Here is a 22,554-nt window from a genome sequence, read left to right on the forward strand (position 1 = left end):
CATTCCTAAAGTACTACTTTGACAACATGAAGAGCCTTGATAAACAAATACTATGTAACACTATCGAGATATTGTCTGCCCTGCCTTCAGACTATTTACTGGATGCAAGACAGGATAAATATCTATATTTGGAACTCCATCAATCTTTAGTTAATTTATTACAATCATTCATCTTTGCGAATACAATCTACCATTCTAAACAGAATTAACAACTCTCCAATACGGAAACCACCATTTCATTTTTCTTAAATCCTGAACTAAATCCCAAAGCAACAATAGCATACAATAACAACTTGTCTTTGACATTCTCCTTTTCATCCTCTTTTACAACCTGTTGATCGTCATGGCCAAATTTATTGCAAGTACTATCGGTGGTACTAATATTATGGTCACCCGTGCAATTTTTCTCCGTAGGAAATCCGCACAATAAATCGTTTCCTCCGAAAATAAAATCATCCAAACCCAAAGTGACAGGGATTCTACCGCTGAAATTATTGTAAGAAACCCAAGGGAGTCGATTGATGCCAAGCTTTGTGGAATGTGTCCAGACAGTCTATTAAAACTTAGATCCAAAGATTCTAGACTAGACATGTTTCCAATACTCGCCGGGATGCTATTTGAAAAATGATTACTCGTCAGATTGAGAATAACAAATCCATTTAATAAACCAATCTCTTCTGGAACATTTCCATCAAGAATGTTAGAAGATAGATCGATTCCTGAAATGGATAACTGCTCGAATTGCGTCCAGATGCCTTTGAAATACAGACAATACGAGAGTATCTTGGTAAGAAAATATAACTAGATTTACTGTTTAGTTTCCTATATTCTTAGCAAGTGGACCCGCTGAATTTATTTCCCCGTAAAGAAACAACCTTAAGGTGATCGAGTGAACCAAGACCAGTGGGTATGAATCTGTTATTTCCTAAATTGAGAACTTGCAAATCGGAAAGCTTTAAAACACAATTTGGAAATTCACCACGGAAATTGTTGTCACTTAGATGAAGATGTTGCAGACCTTTTGCTTGTCCAAGCTCATGTTAGACAAGTATAACAAAACGAGCTTGAGTTTGGAGATGCAACAAGGGATAGATCCTTTGAGGCTATTATGAGACAAATTCAAATGGCTAAGATGAGTAAAATTACAAATGAAAGAAGGGATAAATCCTTTCATATTGCATGATCCCAACTCATTAGCTTAAATTTAGATGGATATACGTCTTGCTCTATACCTCATGCTCAGGGTAGTTAAGTTTAGTTCATTGATCAGAGATACCAGTGAAAAATTTCCTGCAATAGAATTTCCGGAAACATCTAAAACACTAATTACAACTTGGCAGGGTTCCTGTTATATTGTTATTCAGTAAAACAAGGTGTTGAAGAGTAAAAATCTCACAAATAGATATAGCTATGGGTCCTTGGAAATTGTTGTTAGAAAAGTCGAGGAATTTTAGTTCTTTTAGATTTGAGATTGAAGAATGGATATAACTTGTTAGGTTGCTGTTACAGAGGTCTAGATGTTGCAGATTGTAGATTGAAGAAGTTAGAGATTCTTGAATAGAAAGTAGGTTCTGCATTCTCTTGCAAAGAAAGATCAAGACCGGGCAATCTTAAGACCTTTAGATTCACTAAACTTCTAACCCATTTTGTAGATAATAATTGAAAACAAGAGGTAGAATGCACAAGGTTTAATGTGCAAGACAGATCGAGATATTGTAAAGATGAAAAGTTGGTGAATTGTGTTGAAATTGATGCTGATATATTTGTGAAGAGAGAGATCAAGATGAATTAGCTTTTTTAGATAAGAAAGTTGAAGGGTGATATCTGATTCATGAAAATCATTGAATCCAAGATCAAGATACTCTAATTGAGTAAAATTTTGAAGGAAAGAAGATGATTTACCTCGTACTGCTCTTAATGCAGTATTTGGTGCCATGGTGCTGGAAATATTAAGATCATCTTCAAAATCGAGACTATGTTTATGCTTATACTCATTCAGGAATCTTTCAAGGACTATATTCCGAAGGTCGATGGAAATGACATGCAAAGACTCACTTGAACACTGAATTCCATGCCACTCACAGCAGTTCTGATGTTGTAGGCTTTCTCGCCATGAATACAGGCGATTTGAGGGATCTTCTAGAGAAGATTTAAAGCTTAACAAGGCCCTTCTTTCCTCTTCATGGCATCCATGAGAGGTTGATGGGCATAAAGTGATGCTGATCAATAAAAAGAACAAGAAATGAAGATGAACAAGAAGAGGAAATGATGATGCTATTTGAGTGGTCTTATTAGATGAACTCATGGCTAGTATCTCTATTTGATTATATGAGGTTTTTGTTTGACAGATGATTAGTATGCAGAATGGCTTAGCAATAGACTACTATATATAGTGTTAACGTTAGCATTGCATTATCACTTAGAGAACTATATGCGACTTACTTAGGCTACTTTTCTTCGTTTAGGTAGATAGATGGATGATGCAGACATCCATTGCATTAGGGTCCATTTGTATAAATAGTTTGAGACTATTGATAATTCGAACAAGACTTATGGAGAAAAATACAGACTTCATACGTTCATTGGTGAGTTTAGTCATTTAGACCCATCAAAGGGATTGTTGAAATATCATACTTTGCGATTGTAAAGTTGGACCCGTTATGTCCTTTTACAACAAACAAAAAACTGGATTAGCTAGGAGCTTGCATATCTGAACCGTAATTAAAGCCTACAAGCACTTTTGAACTCCCTTCTTTCAGTAACAGCTGATAAAGATTAACAAATTCATTCACTTGTTTAGAATCGGTTGTCTAATAATCCGATTCAACCTCTGGTTGTTGTGCTCGTGAAGAAGAAGACATCGACCTGGATTTTTGAAAATAAAAAACCAATATCTTGTTCAAATTTGATATTGTTCTTCTTGTTGCCATAACAATTCAGCTTGGCTTGTAGGTTAGCGACTTGTGCTCATTTTCTTTGACTTGGCGCTTTCATGTCTACTTCGGCAGTCGGCTTTATACCTTTGCAATTTTACCTTGTTCGAGTGGGCCTTTATTGGCCGAGTTGCCCGATTCGAAAGAAATTAACGGGAGAAGGATTTCTTCGTACAGAAGTCAGAAACTACTATTAGCTCCCTTCCTACTTTAAAAGAAAGAATACTTAGGGTTTGTTTTATCGATCTTCCTAACACAAATTCGAAGTCGAAACTAAAAATCTTAGAATGTCTAAAGATGAAACCTTAGAGCCAGAGGAGTTCTTGAAGGAATGTGGCGATTCGTTTGCTAATAAGGCCGTAGCAAGTACAACACCCTAAAATTTTTGGTACTACGATTCAAAATTTACTTGGCAACTCAAAATCTGTATATTAGTGGAAGCTGACAATACTCATGCATGAGCGAACTAAAAACTCTTAAATACAGAGAAAAATAAAATAAACCCGAACCTCACAGAGAGTAGGGCAATTTAATTTACAGGAAAGAGGTTTTCGATAAAGATATCGAACTTGAACTCGATGGGTGGATCCTCGACAAACATATCGGAGGGGGGAATTCCCTGGTGAAGCAGGTCCATCAGGAATGTGGGGGTTCCAGTTATTTGGCACTTGCTACTGCTAAAACTCTTCCTTTTCCAATTGAAATAATAAAAAGACGATCCGTACGAGTTTTCAACGATAATCAGGTTTGTTCCTGGAATGGGTATAAACTTCGAATTTTCTGGTTCCCAACCAAAAGACGGCAGTGAGATGGTCGATTCCATCCCATCGAATTTGTCAATACTGCTGCTGCGGTTACCGCTACCAAGGACGCAAATCTTCAAGGATGTCGCCTTGTTGTTCAAGTAACTGTCAGAGGTATCGTCATAAGACTCACTCTTCCTAGGTAACAAAGCTAAACAGCCATCCAATTCCATTAAATCAGTCATCCAGGGGTCACGAACATCAACATCGTAAATGATGAATTTTGGAAGTGGTATTGCTCTAAACTTTTCAGTCCCAACGTTAAATTCCACGATACCTGGTTCAAGGCCATCATCAAGGCCAAAGTCTGTCTTAAGCCAATAAATACAACCATTTGTATAAGCAGAGCTAGTGAGATTGGAGGGCTTGGCCGGTGGAACATCATCGATCTTTCTCCACAAATTGTTTTGTTTACCCACAGTCAGTACCTCATATAAGATTTAATTTTATAGATACTTAAATTAGGATGGTGAATTTCATGATAATCACACAATCAAACACGCAAGAATAAATTTATACGGAGTACCTGGGATCGCAAATCGATCATACGCCGATCATGTTTGGAGTAGGAATAATACCTTGTAGAGGTCATGATTTCTCTCTCTTGACCTTGTTGTAATGAGTGGTCATTTCTTAGATACAATAGTAATGGTTATTGTTTCCCTTTCATAGGTGGAGAGAGGACCAGGTTCCTAGGATTTTAGTATTAGACATTAGATCTCGACCGTCCATCAAGGAAGAGCATAAATAGGATACTAACTCCTTATATAAATCATGGATTAGATATTTAGCAATATCCTAAATATAACCAGATTCTCACATGGGCGCAATAGAGATAATTATCACATAAGAAATTATCTTACATTCTCCCACTGGTCCATGTGATAATCTATAAATGGTTAATTTCAGGAAACATAAGGCGCGCGTAATTTCTAAATAATAACTTTAGTGGTTAACGTAATACCTTGATCAAATAAGCTATTCATGCAAGTCATAGCGGTTGCACATTGTCTTGTTATCAACATGTTCCCTTCCATGTACCACAACATAAACAACTTATTCAACCAGGCCTTTAAGAGGAGTATCATAATGGTCCAGTGATGTCTTTGAGAAAGACGATTTCTGTAAACATTCATCCATTCACATAAATGTATACTAAACATGGATACAGAAATAATTCAGAATAATATTAATAAGAGCTCAATAACTGTTCAAAAATAAGCACATAAAGTAGCTGAAAATAATCAATTACTCCCACAGACCTACGATTTTAATCTTTTCTTAAGAGGTCTTAAAAAGTAATTATTCATTAAGTGCATCTCCGAATGTAATTGTGCTTAAGCGATAAATTAACAACTATTGTTTCTTAATTTCGTAATTCACGCATATATACTCAAGGTTCATGTGTTTTGTTCCCTTCGTATACATATCGTGCTTTAATGCTGCGAAGCTAAGACGATAAATTTCAGCAATGTAGAAACAAACTTTAAGTCTCTAAGTATCGCAGTCATAAATATTCAAACTCAATTGTGGGACTAGTATTAATGGATTCTTCCTTTATAGAATCCATACATCCACAAAAATTGAAGTCTATAAAAAACTCAATAAACTCTTGTTGGGTTTGCTAACTAATTATAAGACATAAGTTAAAATAGTATCTCAAAATTCTTGATAGCTTTCCTGTAATTTGTTCTTCGATTCTTTAACATATCAACAACTAGTTATAAGTTTCATATTAGAATTAAGACGTAATGAAGATTAAATTTATATCTTGTATCCAACATGAAATAAAATCTGTGAAATATGTTATTATCTCAAAATTCCTTGAATATTCGATATATGCCTTATATGAGAGCTTTATTTATCCATATGATATTACGATCACATGGTAAGATTCATTCATATTCTTTACTTCAAAAAACTATAGAGATATGCATAAAGTCAAGATCACTACTCGTAGGTAGTACGTCTTAACATACAAGACCAAGAGTATGAATTGAGTATGAATTTCTCCCACTGATCTTGAGGTATATGCATAAATCTGTAATAATTTCATACAAAACTTGAAACATTTATAGTTCTGTTGAATTTCATATACCATTATGGGAGGATGCTCAAATTTCATACTTTGACTTTTAAAATTTGTAAACTAAAATTTCTCACTAATGAAGGCTACGTTCACTTTTAATTAATGCAAATCTTAGGTCATACTGAGCTACTAATAATACTATGAAAATTATGAATAAATCTTTCTTTGACACGAGAGAAAAACTTATTTATAATCAATGCATCGTTTCAGAGTAAAATCTTTGGCAATAAGTCTTGCTTTATACCGTTTAAAATTGTTATTACAGTCGTATTAGGTTAGAAAGACCCACTTTCATACAACTGATTTGTGTCTTTCGAGCAATTAAACAATATCCGACAGTTGACTTTCAACCAATGATTTTTTCTCACATAGCATCAATCCATTAATCAAAATTATTACACATAATATTTGTGAATAAAACCGAGTCTTTGTCATTCCATATCAAAATGTAATAAATTCTCGTAAGAAAATCACTGAAACAACATGAATAACTTTCTTTCAATCTCTGTTGAGACCTTCTTAATGCTGGTTCATGTTGTTATCAAAAAATTTCTTTATTGGCATTAGTTAGATTATGGAGTATTGGATTAGTAATTTGTGGTCTTTCATTATCTAACATTTTGATAATGAGAAGATTCACAATATCTGTAGAAATCTTAAATAAAGGATCATTATCATGATTTCTTGAACAGATATATCCACGTAGGGATGTCAATGGGTACCCATTACCCGGAACCGGAACCGGTAGATTTGGGTCCGGTTCCGGGTCCTAAAGTTGGACCCATTAGCAACTTAGGACCCGACGGGTAATTACCCGACTGGACCCGAATCTAAACGGGTCCAAACGGGTAATACCCGTTGGGTACCCGCGGGTATCGGGTACCCGTTTATTCATACTTTTATTCATGTTTTTGCTAGCTTTAGCTTTGATATTTTACTCGTTTTAAATTTTTCTCATACATTTAATCTTTATTTAGTACATTAATAAGAAATAATAATAAATTTTATAAAAATTATTTAAATCCAAGCCAAAAAGAGACAAATATTAAGTTTTTGAGGTTTTTTTAATAGTTTTCTTAAGACCCAATGGGTACCCGGAACCGGCGGGTACCCGGGTATTTAAACGGGTCCGGTTCTGGGTCCACAAGTGTAGGAACCGGACCCGGAACCGTTAGGACCCGGATCCGACCTTTATAAGTAGGGTCCGGGTCTGGGTCTAGTGATATCCGGGAGGACCCGGACCCGTTGACACCCCTATATCCACGTACTCCCACTGATTATGCCATCATTAATAAATTTATATTTTCGATTTCCATAATTCCCATACTACGGTTAGAACATTAATGAATATCATTTGGATTATTTAGGAAAACCAATGATCCAGTAATAGTTTTCAAATCCAATTTTCATTCTTTGGAATGTAAGCCCTCACCTCCAACTGAAAAACCATAACTTAAATTTGATTTAAATTAGGTTTCCATCCTTTCTAGTCCAAAGTGTGTCTTTGAAACTGCTTTACTGGAAATCTATTTAAATTACACAGTTGCAGAAAGAACAAACATCCACAAATGTATAGCCATTATGCATGGCTTATCATGCTTATAACCATTTTCATAAAAGTATGATTTAGCCTTTTGATATACACTATTATTCCAAGGATAAGTTGGCCTTGTGTATTGAGCAAAAATTCCAAACTTTTGAAGATATTATGCAAAAGATTTAGGATATTATCCTGTTTTGTCATATCTTTCACAATATTCACCACCTTTGTCAGATTTTATGATTTTCACTTTATCTATAATTGCCTCTCAATTTCAATAATGAATGTTCGAGAAAACATCCACGGACTAGGATTCATAATGCAATTGGTAGATGTACACAGTAACGCGAAAAAAGTTTCAGGTGATAAACAATTTTATCTTCCAAAAAATGGACCATTAAAAGTCTACAAAATAACCATAATCAATAGTTAATAAGAACAAAAACTGAAATTTATAATAGAGATAAATGACAATTAAGGTTACAATAGTTACATACCTTCTATAAGATTCTCCTGTTGGTAAAAACCTTATCAAGGAACAATGTGAGACATGAAAAACATTAGTACATATTTTACCTTCTCGTAAACACAACATTATGTTTGTTTAATACCATAACTAGAATCACCTGTGGGAAACTCACGTCCTAAAATGTATTAACAAACTCCAATAATTCTAAATATGTTCAATCTAATATAATGTGAGTTGTAGTCACCTGTGGGTGGCTATTATTTCACATGTATATGAAACATTTAGATAACCTTAATGCTTGTTTAAATTTGTGAACCAAAACTACTTGTGAGCAGCATTGTTCTAATAGTTAAATCAAACTAATATGACTCAAGATATACAACACTTACAAGATAAGAATTTAGCATCACTGTGGCGATAACTAAACAATCCAGCAAATATGTAGAATTGCAAATATCACACTAGCTTTTCTTGTGACGTTGCATGGTCCTAATCAATGATATGGACATCCTTGATCTGATCATAAAATTAGTCGATTATAAACAATTATGAGTAACCCTAAAACATTAATCATAAACCTTTACTCAAAGGCATGTCATCATACATAAATTGTAATAATAATAATAACACCCTTTAATTGAAATGTCCAAACATAATGAAATTTTCGTAAAACAAAATCGAGCATTTAGCAAGTCTATAAGTAGAATTCAATAATGAAATTTCGTTGAAGAAAAATTCTTTGATGCATCGCTCATTTAAATATGATACAAACTTAAAGATCATGATAAATAACGGATATATGATGAATTAATATGAAAGGTGTAAATAGTCAACGAGTATCATTTTCAGAAATATGAAGAAATTTATCAAAAATAAAACCTCAATTTCATAGAGGATGCAATAAGTTTTGGACAACATAATAAAAATATTCATGAAAATATGAAAAAAATTCGTAATAGGTTACTCAACTCGATAATGAGTTAATTTATGTTAATTTTCTTTTATGCACTTTTAAGAAATAACGTTTAATCATGTGCCAATTATTTAATTACCATAATGTATGATCAGATATTGTACACTGCAATGTTATCTTAAACATGTGAACTCAAATTACCTGTGGGTAATTGTTGTTCTAATATACTTAAGAAAAACAATATTATAAGCACTTGACATAATAACGATTATGACTGGAAAAATTATTTGACATCACTGCGGTAATTGCCAAACAACTCAAAAATAATGCCATAAAAACTACTAAACCTTGCCTTTACGGCTTGGCGTATTCGTGCTTACAATAAAATTATTATTATTGTTAAGACAAAACATTGTAGTATCACTGTGGTGATAACTAAAGAATTATGGCCTAAGAATCTTAAGCACACTAATTTTATACGTACAACTGAAATTATCATTAACATTGGGAGAAAAGTGAAACATAATGACACTAGACACCCTCAACATTCAAATCAGTTCATATCCATATGATCAACAATCATATCAATCAGTGTTTTCTTAAATATGTGAACTTCAATTTCCTGTGGGTAAATTTTGTTCTGATATATTTAAAGAAAAACAGGATTACAAGCATTTGACAAAAAATTTGATCATGACCAAAAGTGATTTGACGTCACTGTGGTGATAGCCAATCAACTAAAATAATGTCATTATCACATGATGTCGATAACTGCTAAACCTACACTTTACCGTCTGCAAATTCATGCTTGTAATAACATTATGATTATACTGAGATATAACACTCTAGTATCACTGTGGTGATAACTAAAGAGTCCCATAATAATTTTAAGTATAATCCCATAAAATTTAAAGAAAAACAATAATGCGAGAGAAACTATATCATAACGCACAAGCACACACACAAACCATATCATAATGCACACACAAATTTAATGGTGTCAAAAAATGGTTTTGATCATAAAATTTATAATGAAACTCGATAAAAAATCGTGTTAGTGTTTCGATAAAGCGGAAGCGTAAGTTAATTTACAATAAAAATTGGTTTCATTAGTTTTAAAATTAATACTGTCTCGTTATCTTAATATTAACTAAGACGTATACATGCCCACAAGAAAATATTAATGTTTTCAATTTTTAATGTCTTAATAACCATTCACGTGATGAAAATATTATGTTTATCTTCATTTGCTTTGGAGCACTTATTGATTCATGCCATAAAGATATAATGCCCAATAAATATTTTCTCATTTATATCATATCTCCAATTTACCTCTCTTTCACATACAAGACAAGTAGAATATATGAACTTTAGTGGAACAATTATGCATGTTTATGACTACATGATGTCGACATTCTTCCATTTCATTTATCATCATTATTACCTCATATGCTCATTATATGCCATTATTTAAAAATAATATTTTTAAAATGATTTTCTTTTATTTACATGCCAAAAATAAAACCATTAGGCCAAAAATAAACTCAATAAGCAAGATATATTAACTTATTTACATGAAATAAAGGGTAGGACATTAGTATTAAATTAAAATATATTTTCCTCCAAAATTAAGTAGGTTATTAATGTTGAAATATATTTTCTTCCAAAATTAAGAAGGTAATATAAAAGTATACAAGAAAATCATAAGTGATAATGGCCAAAGGATCTTAAATTTTACAGTATACCATAATTTTCAACCGATTTGATTTTGATGAGATAATAAAAAATCAAACATGAACATGAAGTGTGGGCATGATATGGGTCAAGATAATTAGATGTGAAAAGTAATGCAATTCCATAAGAACGATTATGTTCACAGAAGGGGAAAACCAAATATATCAAACCCAATTTTATTTTATTATTGCATATGATTAACGGACGATCATGAGTTCTAAACACAAGCTCTAGGTGCCAACTATAAGATTTAATTTTATAGATACTTAAATTAGGATCGTGAACTTCGTGATAATCACACAATCAAACACACAAGAATAAGTTTATACGGAGTACCTGGGATCGCAAATCCATCATACGCCGATCATGTTTGGAGTAGGAATAATACCTTGTGAAGGTCATGGTTTCTCTCTCTTGACATTAGCTGTAATGAGTGGTCATTTCTTAGATACAATAGTAATGGTTATTGTTTCCCTTTCATAGGTAGAGAGAGGACCAGGTTCCTAGGATTTTAGTATTAGACATTAGATCTCGACCGTCCATCAAGGAAGAGCATAAATAGGATACTAACTCCTTATATAAACCATGGATTAGATATTTAGCAATATCCTAAATATAACCAGATTCTCACATGGGCGCAATAGAGATAATTATCACATAAGAAATTATCTTACACCTCACAGACACATTTAATACGAAAATAGGCCTCCTCCTCTGAATCGTTGGCAATCACTTTGTGTTCCTTGGTCGTGGGATCATATCCAAACTGGTACCGACGAAGAATCTCACCTCTTATTATCATATCTTTTTCTGTTTGTTGCTGTCTTCTTTGTGTTTGTTGCTGTTTTATTGTCGATGTGATCCAAGGTGTTTCTTCCTTGGTGCTGGGGTTATATATTTGAGTAGAATAGGTTTTTTTGTCTATGAAAAAAAATAGGCCGTTGACTTGAAACATGTAGTGGCCTCTTTGTGATATGACAAGATCAAGGTGCCTTTGACAGGTTGCTTCTCCTCCTTCCAATCCGACTTCAGAAGGTAGTTTTAGGAATACAGACAACTAATGGTACTCCCGTATTGATAAACAAGGATCGAGAAAAAGAACTGGACGTGTTTTTGATTGTCTAAAGTGCAAGTCGATGAAGTATGGATCGTTTTTTATTGTAGATAGCCAATGTTTGCACACACACTTGAACCTCAGGAGTGACTTCACAGTTAGTCTGCTTAATACCTCTAAAAGTTCATCACCACCTTCACCATCTATGGAACATAAACTACTAACACATAGGTTCATCTCTTCTTGAGAAGGAGAAGAAACGGAGAGAATTGCATCCAATACAAAGGTTTAGGACTCTATTTATAGAGTTTACATACTTGGTGCCCAAGTAATAGGGTTCGTGGACATCTAGATAATAAAATGCCGGTTGTAACATATTTTGAAATTTTAAATTCTTAAAACTCTTTCCCGATTTTAATACAATTGGTATAGAGAATAGTGGAATCGCCATCTGTTAGAGTATGCAAATATTATATGGAAAGATTTGGTATTTAGGGTTATATTTAGTATTTGATATTTTTAGTATGGATTGATTTACAAGTATTAATCTTGCATACCAAGTTATGGTGTCGCTATATATATACCCTATGGTTTCTCCATGTAAATTATCTCTTCAATAATAGAAATCTCTTTTATCTTTATATCTCGTAGTTCTGATTTGGTATCAGCGGGTTCGATCTGGACCTGTTGCCCACCTCGTTTTCTTTTTTAACCGGCAGCAGTAGCCTCCAATGCTACCGTCCGCCGGATCTTTCTTCCGCTGCAATATGATTAGTTTTTTCTTATTCGGTTTTTATTTTTAGGTTTTTCATCCATATTTGCCAAATCCTTAATCCAACCCCTTAATTCAAGTTTTCAGATTTTGTTGAAGATGTTGGGAACGCCACCTCTACTTTTCCAGAAGTTTTATTATTTACCTGACGGTTCTGACACCTCCGTTAATTCTTTTGAAGATGATGGATCCAGTTATCATTAGTTCTTCTAATCAATTATCTCTTTTCTCTACAGCAGCGCGATTCTTCGTCAACTTTTCTAATCCCTATTTTCTTGGGTATTTTTTTTTCTCTTCTTAACGATGGTTCTTGTATGCTCCATCAACGGTTCTGTGAATTTCGCTGCTTTAGCGGTTCTCCTGATCGATATTCTCTTTAATGGCGACGTGCTTCTTCTTATATTTCTCAGGCGTTTATTGGCACCGCAGTTCATCAACAACTTTCAAGGCTAATCTCAAGCGATTTTTCAATCCCCATGAGATTTAGGGAGGGTGATAGAGTATGCAAATATTATATGGAAAGATTTAGTATTTAGGGTTATATTTAGTATTTGATATTTTTAGTATGGATTGATTTACAAGTATTAATCTTGCATACCAAGTTATGGTGTCGCTATATATATACCCTATGGGTTCTCCATGTAAATTATCTCTTCAATAATAGAATTCTCTTTTATCTTTATATCTCGTAGTTCTGATTTGGTATCAGCGGGTTCGATCCGGACCTGTTGCCCACCTCGTTTTCTTTTCTAACCGGCGGCGGTAGCCTCCAATGCTACCGTCCTCCGGATCTTTCTTCCGTTGCAATATGATTAGTTTTTTCTTATTCGGTTTTTATTTTTAGGTTTTTCATCCTTATTTGCCAAATCCTTAATCCAACCCCTTAATTCAAGTTTTCAGATTTTGTTGAAGATGTTGGGAACGCCACCTCTACTTTTCCAGAAGTTTTATTATTTACCTGACGGTTCTGACACCTCCGTTAATTCTTTTGAAGATGATGGATCCAGTTATCATTAGTTCTTCTAATCAATTATCTCTTTTCTCTACAGCAGCGCGATTCTTCGTCAACTTTTCTAATCCCTATTTTCTTGGGTATTTTTTTTTCTCTTCTTAACGATGGTTCTTGTATGCTCCATCAACGGTTCTGTGAATTTTGCTGCTTTAGCGGTTCTCCTGATCGATATTCTCTTTAATGGCGACGCGCTTCTTCTTATACTTCTCAGGCGTTTATTGGCACCGCAGTTCATCAACAACTTTCAAGGCTAATCTCAAGCGATTTTTCAATCCCCATGAGATTTAGGGAGGGTGATAGAGTATGCAAATATTATATGGAAAGATTTAGTATTTAGGGTTATATTTAGTATTTGATATTTTTAGTATGGATTGATTTACAAGTATTAATCTTGCATACCAAGTTATGGTGTCGCTATATATATACCCTATGGGTTCTCCATGTAAATTATCTCTTCAATAATAGAATTCTCTTTTATCTTTATATCTCGTAGTTCTGATTTGGTATCAGCGGGTTCGATCCGGACCTGTTGCCCACCTCGTTTTCTTTTCTAACCGGCGGCGGTAGCCTCCAATGCTACCGTCCTCCGGATCTTTCTTCCGTTGCAATATGATTAGTTTTTTCTTATTCGGTTTTTATTTTTAGGTTTTTCATCCTTATTTGCCAAATCCTTAATCCAATCCCTTAATTCAAGTTTTCAGATTTTGTTGAAGATGTTGGGAACGCCACCTCTACTTTTCCAGAAGTTTTATTATTTACCTGACGGTTCTGATACCTCCGTTAATTCTTTTGAAGATTATGGATCCAGTTATCATTAGTTCTTCTAATCAATTATCTCTTTTCTCTACAGCAGCGCGATTCTTTGTCAACTTTTCTAATACCTATTTTCTTGGGTATTTTTTTTCTCTTCTTAACGATGGTTCTTGTATGCTCCATCAACGGTTCTGTGAATTTCACTGCTTTAGCGGTTCTCCTGATCGATATTCTCTTTAATGGCGACGCGCTTCTTCTTATACTTCTCAGGCGTTTATTGGCACCGCAGTTCATCAACAACTTTCAAGGCCAATCTCAAGCGATTTTTCAATCCCCATTAGATTGAGGGAGGGTGTTAGAGTATGCAAATATTATACGGAAAGATTTAGTATTTAGGGTTGTATTTAGTATTTGATATTTTTAGTATGGATTGATTTACAAGTATTAATCTTTCATACCAAGTTATGGTGTCGCGATATATATAGCCTATGGGTTCTCCATGTAAATTATCTCTTCAATAATAGAATTCTCTTTTATCTTTATATCTTGTAGGTATAAGTCCATCTCTTATCGGGTGTGTAAAATGTTTGGCATTCCTCTTGTGACCTTCAGGGACTTGCAAGTCACAAAGTGGATGATAGAATAAGATTCCAAACAGTCTGTTGTCTCTTACTTACGGAGAGATTATATCAAGTAAAATGGAATAGAAGGCCAATTAATTGTGAACTATTTTAGCTGATAAGCCTAATTGAGTCCTCAAACTCTATAACTGTCCTCGGAAGGGTTTTTAATTTTTGCACCTAAAAATAGAATCAACGAAACATAGCAAATCTGTCCAAGGGCAATTAGAACTTTATGCAAGTTGCAACAGTGCTCAATGCAAGATTATTGGGAGAAAAATTTGCTCTAGCAGCTCCACGTCCATTCATTTTGGGTCGTTTTGACGTCACCAAACTATGGTTAACTGTTATTTGACTGCCGTTTTTTTAGCCTCCGTTTTTCTTAAGAAACCCCAAATTCAGTATAATCTTTTGGCGCAAGTATATTGTTTTTGCTGCCAGAAAAAAAAAATTAGATCTCTCTAAATTCCTGCAATTGATGAAATCTATCATATTATTAGAGCTTTGAACGTCACCCAAATATGTACAATGTTTGATCCAGATCAAAAAATTATTCTTTTTCTTGTGAAATATTGAAGGTGAGTAATTGCAAACTCCATATTTCTTATCCATCTGAAATTGTAGAAAATATAAATCTTCAAGATATCTGAGAACCTTAACGAGGTAATTTTCTTATACTACCACATTTAATTTGATGAAATTGTGTTCTATTAGGACTCTTTACTTTCAGTCTTGTTAATCACCTAGCATACTGTTAACTATTTGTTGAATGGTCCGTGTGAATATATCATAGTGAATTTATTAGATAGTATTGTCGATCCAACTCAACTATGTCTTATGAATTTCTGTTTCCTTGATGAGAGATAGTGAACTTAGTGATACAGACATGGGTCTGTTAAGATATGGTTAGAATATTTACTAGTTAGAATGATCCATTGCAAGAAGGGTGTACTTATTCTAGCTGCAGTCAGTGTGTCCAAGCGTACATTGAGTCAACAGCAAGATCTAGCATCTAATGAGCCTCTAGTTTCCACTGATTCCATTCATGAATGAGCAATTTTTTATTCTTTCAAATGAAGTACTCTTTCCCTCCAAAATAGGTGAGTTTTTTTCGATTCCAATCAAGAACTCTTGCGGAGTAACATGTAATTCACATAGGCAACCCTTGCTCAGGTCTGGAGAAACAAGAAAGCATCACGTAAATCAAAATTTATGGCTGTGAAGACATAAAACCCCTCCTCCGACTGTCCCAAGAGTTGTTTTGCGACCAAAATAGGCCTCAATTAACCGTGTAGATATTCCCATTCACTTCAAATGAATATCTCTGGTGTAGAGGTAAGCATCTCTCGAAATAGGAAGCATTTTTCTTTTCGTGAAAAGGAAATGTGAAGTATTGTACTTCGTTAATAATGAAATGATAACAGCGAAATGTAGTGGGTCTGTTTGGGTATATACAGTTTACCTATTATTTGTTGTACAGCAAGTTCATTTTGCCGTGCACCTTATTTTTGCAAACAGAGACTTATTAAGAACTCACTTTGTTTGTTACTTTGTCGATATTTGTGCATTTTCTTAGGAACCACTAACATTGGACGGTGAAGGAACTCATAACCTTGTCGAAAACCAAAGCTTTTTAGCACTTATGCTGGACTAATGCTATTCGAGGCTGCGTTGTCACATGTCCAGGTTTATGGTCTCATATGTCGCAGACAGTGCTACGCAGTAGCGTCATTGAAAGGATACAAGGCTTGTGTTGTATTTTGTATATTTTGTAAACTTGATGTCGCGAGCCAAACTAATCTAATTTAACCTTTATGAAAACATATCTGGGATTAAGAACTCCAAACTAGTAGTCATTGTATAGTGAAGTAAGCTTTGAAAGGTATTCTGTGAAACAATTATTGCAGTATTTTGCAGTCAGTTTTTGCTTTGCAAAAAGATGCAGTCAGTGTTTTCAGTGATCTGCAATCCAATCTTTGCAACTTAGAATATGTCTATGCCGCGTTTTTTCCAGATTGTTGCAGGTCTTGTTCTCCCATTGGAGTCCCACTTGTTCTCTCCTTGCAGTCCCAATCCATATCTGTTAAGACTTGGTCTTGTTCTAAGTATAGTACATGGTGCTGAATGTTTCAATAGACACAAAAAAACGTTCTCTATGGGATGTTTTTTGAATTACAGAAGCTAAAAAAACACTTGTGATTACCAAACTAGAGTTAGTTACTTATGGTTGGTGATATCACAAACAACCAAAACGAATGGACGTGGAGCTGCTAGAGCAAAAATTTTCTCCAGATTACTGGTATAATCTGCTTCGGGCTTTAAACTACTGATTCAATAATCCCCTTTAAGCCCAGCTGCATGCTAGAAACCTTAAAAAGATTATCAATTTTTCCAAACAATTTAAATGCTAGAAACCTTAAAAGGATTCCAAGCAATTTAAAATTAGTAAACCAGAATTAAGAAAGAGGGAGCGTATATTCATCAGTACAGTGTTCGTGTCAAGTTGTTAGTGATAAACACTGTCACTGTCATTCTCTGACAACAGAGGTGTTGGACTATTCAGGACATGCATAATCACTGGATAAAAAAAGAAGAACAGAAATTCTACAATAGGGTAAGAGGAAGAAAAACACAAAATATATAATAAAGCTTTAGCGCTCTGATGTTGTCGCCTGCCGCCATTCTCCATCGACTGCTTCTTTCCACAATGTAACATTGTTGTTACCATCGGCCACAGCCAAAATATCACCAGTAAGAGACTACGAAATTCTCCAAACAGGAGCATTCCAATTCAAAATTTTACATTTCCGCTGAACCTTTTGCAACAGTTCATATCACTTGCAATACCATCACCCAAGACACATTTGGTGCCCAAGACACATCCCTCACCCAATCCTTATGAATCGGAAGAAGAGAAAAAGGGAGACATTAGTAGTGAACACCAATTATACATCGAAATCCACATCATCATCCTTCATATATTTCTCCTGCACTGCAGCTGTTGTAAGATCTGCTTAGTTAAGAAAATGTTACCCAAGTTTTCACCTTAAATTCTCTACCAGATGGACCACAACAAAAGAGAGAAGCAAAATGAAAGATCCAAGAACTAACAAGACCGCAGCAACTTCTCTGGTATCCATTTCCTACCTAATTTATGGAGCACTTACTAGTGAACTAGGTTTTTCAATACAAGAAAATCAACTTGGTGTAATTAATCTAATCTCCACGTCAACCCAAGTAAGGTACTTTACTGACTGTCCATGAGATAGAACGTCAGAATAGGCATGGAGGTACACTATCAAATGGCTCACTATGCGATTGGTGTGAAACATGAACAGCTGATGCAGGCCCTATTGCCAACAAAAGATTGCATACTTCAAGATGCAAGTAATGTGAATTTTTATGATGCGCCAAAGCAGAGCCTCGGAATCGAGTAGAATATACTGGCATCCTTTCAGGAAAAGGAAAGATAAAGAAAGTATACACACAGGTGGAAGGATTTCCTAAAAGATATTAATAAGACTATCAAGACCACCAACTCTGGGAATCTAGTTTGCAACATATTGACACCTAACCAGCAAAAGCAAAATAGAAGCAGCAATTTCTCTGTGAATATAAAGCAAAAGAAAGAAGAAAGGATATCTATAGTAGTCCCAATCAAGAGGACAAACTGCGATTTTGCTGAACTCAACTGCACTCGCATCTATACCAGCAAATATATATCCGTTGCTCTTGTCTATCAGTTTCACAAGATTTCCAACACTCTCTTTATCCTGAAGTGAGACAGAAGTTATTAGAGAAGGATGAGCCTTCAAAAGGATAACATGATCAACCAGGAGAAAAAAGTCGTGCCTGGATATCTAAGGTTGAGAAATTGACAAGACTATGGTCTTCTACCAATTCACACAACTGCTTTGTAAGCTTCCTGCAATCAGAAAAGGAGTGCTTAAAAAAACCAATGCTAAAATTACAAGGACTTTTGTTCCTCGTCTTAAACAAACAAGTTAGTTCGAGAAATTAAAACACTAAAAAAATAAAATAAATAGGTGTAATGAATTATCGTTAACTCAAAAGCTGGGAATTATGCATTGGTGTCTAGAAGTGTTGAATAGTACGCTGGCACCTATTGTGTCATCTCCTTCACCTTACAAACTTAGGAGAGAGCATCGCAAATGCGTTTCTACTTAAATGTTACATAAATAAATTAGAATGAACATCGCACCTGTACTTAGCAGATCGAGGGTCTTGATCAAGATGATATTGTAAATAAGATAAATCTTCAACATCCGTATAAAATTCAAGGTTAAAGGCTGCAAATAATGACAGTAACTATTAGTGGATGTAATTGATCCAAATCTTATGCAAAATTCAAATAGTTGTTTTCCACTTAATATTAGAAAAGGATGGTTAAGGCAAGACCTAGCTTCCCGTAGCTCTCGATGAGATCAATCTTAGATAAATCATTGATGTGTGGAAGTTCCAGATGCAACATGGTTGACAGCGAGAGTAGCAACGCACTCACATATGTCCCAGGATCACTGCATAGATGGGAATCAACCAAGTGGATAGCAGTCAACTGCATAGAAATAGCATAAAATTAGAGAAACACAAAAATTTAAAAAGAAAAAAAAAGTTGATAAAAGCATTCCAAATATTCCAAATTGAGATACAAAAATAAACGCTCTGTTGAAAACTACTGTATACTATACATTGACATTCACATAGCATACCCTCAGATCCAACTTCTTTATGAGTTTTTCAGTAACGTTTTTGGCATTTGAATGAAGGAAAAAGAGCTCCACTTGGCCGGGGAAGTCAAACAGAAGATAATGATCTGCAACATTTGACCATTTCTGTTAACCAAATAGTGAGTTTGCTTATTGATAGAAGTCCACAAGTGCTAACTGTAATCCTAGGTTTTGTGTTACGGAAATGGTACAGCGCAAGTGCATAACATAATCACCTTTTATTAGAGGTGCCAATTTAGACTCTAACCAGTCCACGTTCTTCTCCAAATAATCCATACAGTATACAAGACCTGATTATAGCATAACAAATGTCATGTACTAATATTCACATATAAAAAGGGTATTGATGTCATAGATTTGAAGTGCCCGTCGAAAGTATGGAAGTCTACCAACACTACATCATAACAAAACCGCTGATCAGGTATTGATTGATTGCTATGTTCTTGGCTTTTATCCTTTACATACAACCTTGACACTAACTCTAATCTTTTCTAAATTTTCAGTACATACATAACCAACTACCACATATAATATAAGAAATAACCAGCTCAGCATTAGAATTTACCTCCATTAGGACCAAGAGAATGCTCAGCCATCACATCACTAAGCTTTATGAGGTCCTCAATATTAACAGCGCACTCGTACCTGTATATCTTAATCTAAAGAAAACAAGAAATGCTAAACCACAAAAAATGTAAAACCCTTCTTCCTAATAATCAAATTAACCTAAACTTTGCAAAAACACACAGAAGAAAAATAAAAATGTTTCCGCTGCTTTGGAATATGGTAATGCATCATTGGCAGGATCCAAATTGATTACAGCTACTTTCCTGTAAGGCCAAGTTGACAACTTACCCGTCAAATTCGAGAAACATAACAAAACAAAATGTACCCGCACATTTATACAACCAAACCTCACATGTTTTCTTCTACCCACAACTTCAAGTAGCTCCAATTATGCAATTAAAAGAGTAACCTTTATTCCAATGAACAGTTAATTACCTCCCAATGAGTCTGAGGAACTGAGACATGCCATTGCAATAAGTGGTCTTGCCTGAACCTGGTGGACCTATAACTACTTGACCAAACACCATCTTTTTATATCAAAATTTCTTCTTGAGAAATCCTGCAAGAGCACTCTTTTAGAACCTAAAAAACTGAAAGAAAAGAAGGGTTCTTATTGACGAGTATTTTGGCCTTCATTGGTAAATTTATGATTAATAGATAAATGATTTTGATATAATCATTTTTCTACTAAATTTTAACAAACAATCTTTTGCCAATAATTGATTACCTTAAGAAAAATGGTTCATATCAAATACTGTTTGGTAAGCATGTTTCTGATTATCCTTTTTGGTTTTTTTGAACAAGCCCACATCTCCTTCTTAAATGGTTCATTTCACTTCTTACACAAACATTATTATATGAAATCCTCCTAGTCACAATATCTAAACCTATTCATGTTTATTCTACTGTATGATAATACTACACTATAGCTAGCACGAGGCGGTATGTTTTTTTCTTAATACAACAACGTATTAAAAACATAAAACAAACTGAACTAAGCTAATATCAAATTTTGCGCCGAATTATCTCCCAAGCTAGGAATCAAGACTGCATTTAAGCTCACTGATGCCAAGTTTTTTTGGCCACCACGAGCTAGCTGCATCAGCCAAGGAAACACCTGCAGCATTTACTGCCTCCCTTGATTCACCTACAGACACCAAATCCCCCACCAAGATCCGGTTTCACCCACCACATCGACTACCACTACAACAAAACCCAAAAAGTCACCTCCTATATTAACTGCATTGCCCATATCTCCTGCCACATCAACTGTACCACTCGGCCCACTTGCATCGGAATTACCTAACAGTTAGAAGCTTGCTTCACCTTAAATCAGTTGCGTCAGTACTGCCAAAGTAACACTACTTGACGTATGAGATTTTCCAAGTGCTTTGCTTCAGAAATAAGATAACCTAGGTGAATGATACCAAACGGATGTGACAGACTACAAAGAAAAGCGCAAGAATGTTTGAAACTTCTTTCTTATGCCCTGTGCCCTAGAGACATGCTATGATATTTAAATGGTTGGTGACCATGCACAAATGTAAATAGATAGTTCAAAGTGAGTGGGTCGTTCACTCAACCATGAAGCTAGTGACCCTGTACGACCATGACACTGAATTTGTAGTGTTGGTCAACGCCTTTCAGGGTAGTACTTAGAACAGCAATCATTCAATTTTATGGCCACGGGACTTGTAATTACAATGCCCATCATTGAATTTGTAATGTTGGTGAGTAGTTTTACCTGCATCTAAACTTAGGTGGACCTCGCCATTACTCTGAAATAGAATTGCAAGTATCAACCCCAACTGCCTCTGATTCTCTGAATACAGGATCCACTAAATGACACAGACAATTTCACAAACATCAATTCGGCACTTTCACAAAAACATTAATGAACAGAGGAAAATTAGAAAATCTTCCGAAACCCAACATAGATACTGTTAGAATAAAACTAATTCAAGTTGCTAGAAGAAACCAAAAAAAAAAAAAGTAACTCAATGAAAAAACATTACCTGATTTTGAAGTTCTTGAGAATGAGCAACTGAGATGATTTTATCACTGATCAAAGAGGAAACAATCTCTAGAGCTTCGAGAGATATTGAAGGAAGAGATGGAAAGATAAACCGAGCGCGTAGGATTTCGATTTTCTCTTTTTGAGGGTTCACTCTTTTCTTCCTCTCTCACAGTCTCGCTCAAACTAATCGGCATTTTCCTTTTAAGCCATGGCGGCAGGTTGGGTCCGTTGGGAAACACGCTCAAATGGTCATATAAAACCATTTTTACCTTTTGTGGCGCATGCGGAAGAAAAGAAAAGTTAAAAACACTGAGCAGTGAAAATATTGGTCGCAACTTGTAACCTATTTGCGGCAAAAGTGATTCCCTTTTAGGAAACGTTATTTCATAAATTTGGGCAACCAAATGTGCCGAGGGAAATATAATTCCGCCAAATCTCATGTATCCACAAATCTCACCTTTAAATTCTATATTCAAACCCAGCATAAAAATGTTGTGAACTAAATAAATTAGTGGCGGAGCTAGAATTTG

The 22,554-nt window shown here is 34.8% G+C and overlaps 1 protein-coding gene and 1 long non-coding RNA gene across 4 annotated transcripts; one reads left to right on the plus strand and one right to left on the minus strand.

Annotated features, from left to right (window-relative positions):
- The first annotated feature begins 14,807 nt into the window (after positions 1-14,807).
- LOC113309475 lies at positions 14,808-16,598 on the plus strand. 2 transcript variants are annotated; one of them, XR_003340618.1, is made up of 2 exons: positions 14,808-16,027; positions 16,269-16,598. It is a non-coding gene; the product is annotated as an uncharacterized LOC113309475 (long non-coding RNA). The 2 variants fall into 2 exon arrangements; XR_003340619.1 differs by having other exon boundaries at positions 14,808-15,355.
- A 569-nt stretch (positions 16,599-17,167) lies between these two features.
- Positions 17,168-22,266, minus strand: LOC113308182 (GPN-loop GTPase QQT1-like). Of its 2 annotated transcripts, none has more exons than XM_026556659.1 (12): positions 22,023-22,266; positions 21,752-21,845; positions 20,443-20,566; positions 20,226-20,270; positions 20,006-20,085; positions 19,656-19,730; positions 19,423-19,526; positions 19,112-19,268; positions 18,915-19,002; positions 18,545-18,617; positions 18,335-18,465; positions 17,168-17,695 (listed from the first exon to the last, which is right to left on the minus strand). In XM_026556659.1, the coding sequence occupies exons 3-12, from the start codon at positions 20,532-20,534 to the stop codon at positions 17,638-17,640; spliced, it is 903 nt and encodes a 300-aa protein (XP_026412444.1). In that variant the 5' UTR covers positions 20,535-20,566; positions 21,752-21,845; positions 22,023-22,266; the 3' UTR covers positions 17,168-17,637. The 2 variants fall into 2 exon arrangements, with proteins under 2 accessions (XP_026412444.1, XP_026412443.1); XM_026556658.1 differs by having other exon boundaries at positions 20,250-20,270; positions 22,023-22,265.
- Between the last annotated feature and the right edge of the window lie 288 nt (positions 22,267-22,554).

Source organism: Papaver somniferum, chromosome 9, assembly GCF_003573695.1.
Source record: "Papaver somniferum cultivar HN1 chromosome 9, ASM357369v1, whole genome shotgun sequence".
Classification (NCBI taxonomy): Eukaryota; Viridiplantae; Streptophyta; class Magnoliopsida; order Ranunculales; family Papaveraceae; genus Papaver; species Papaver somniferum.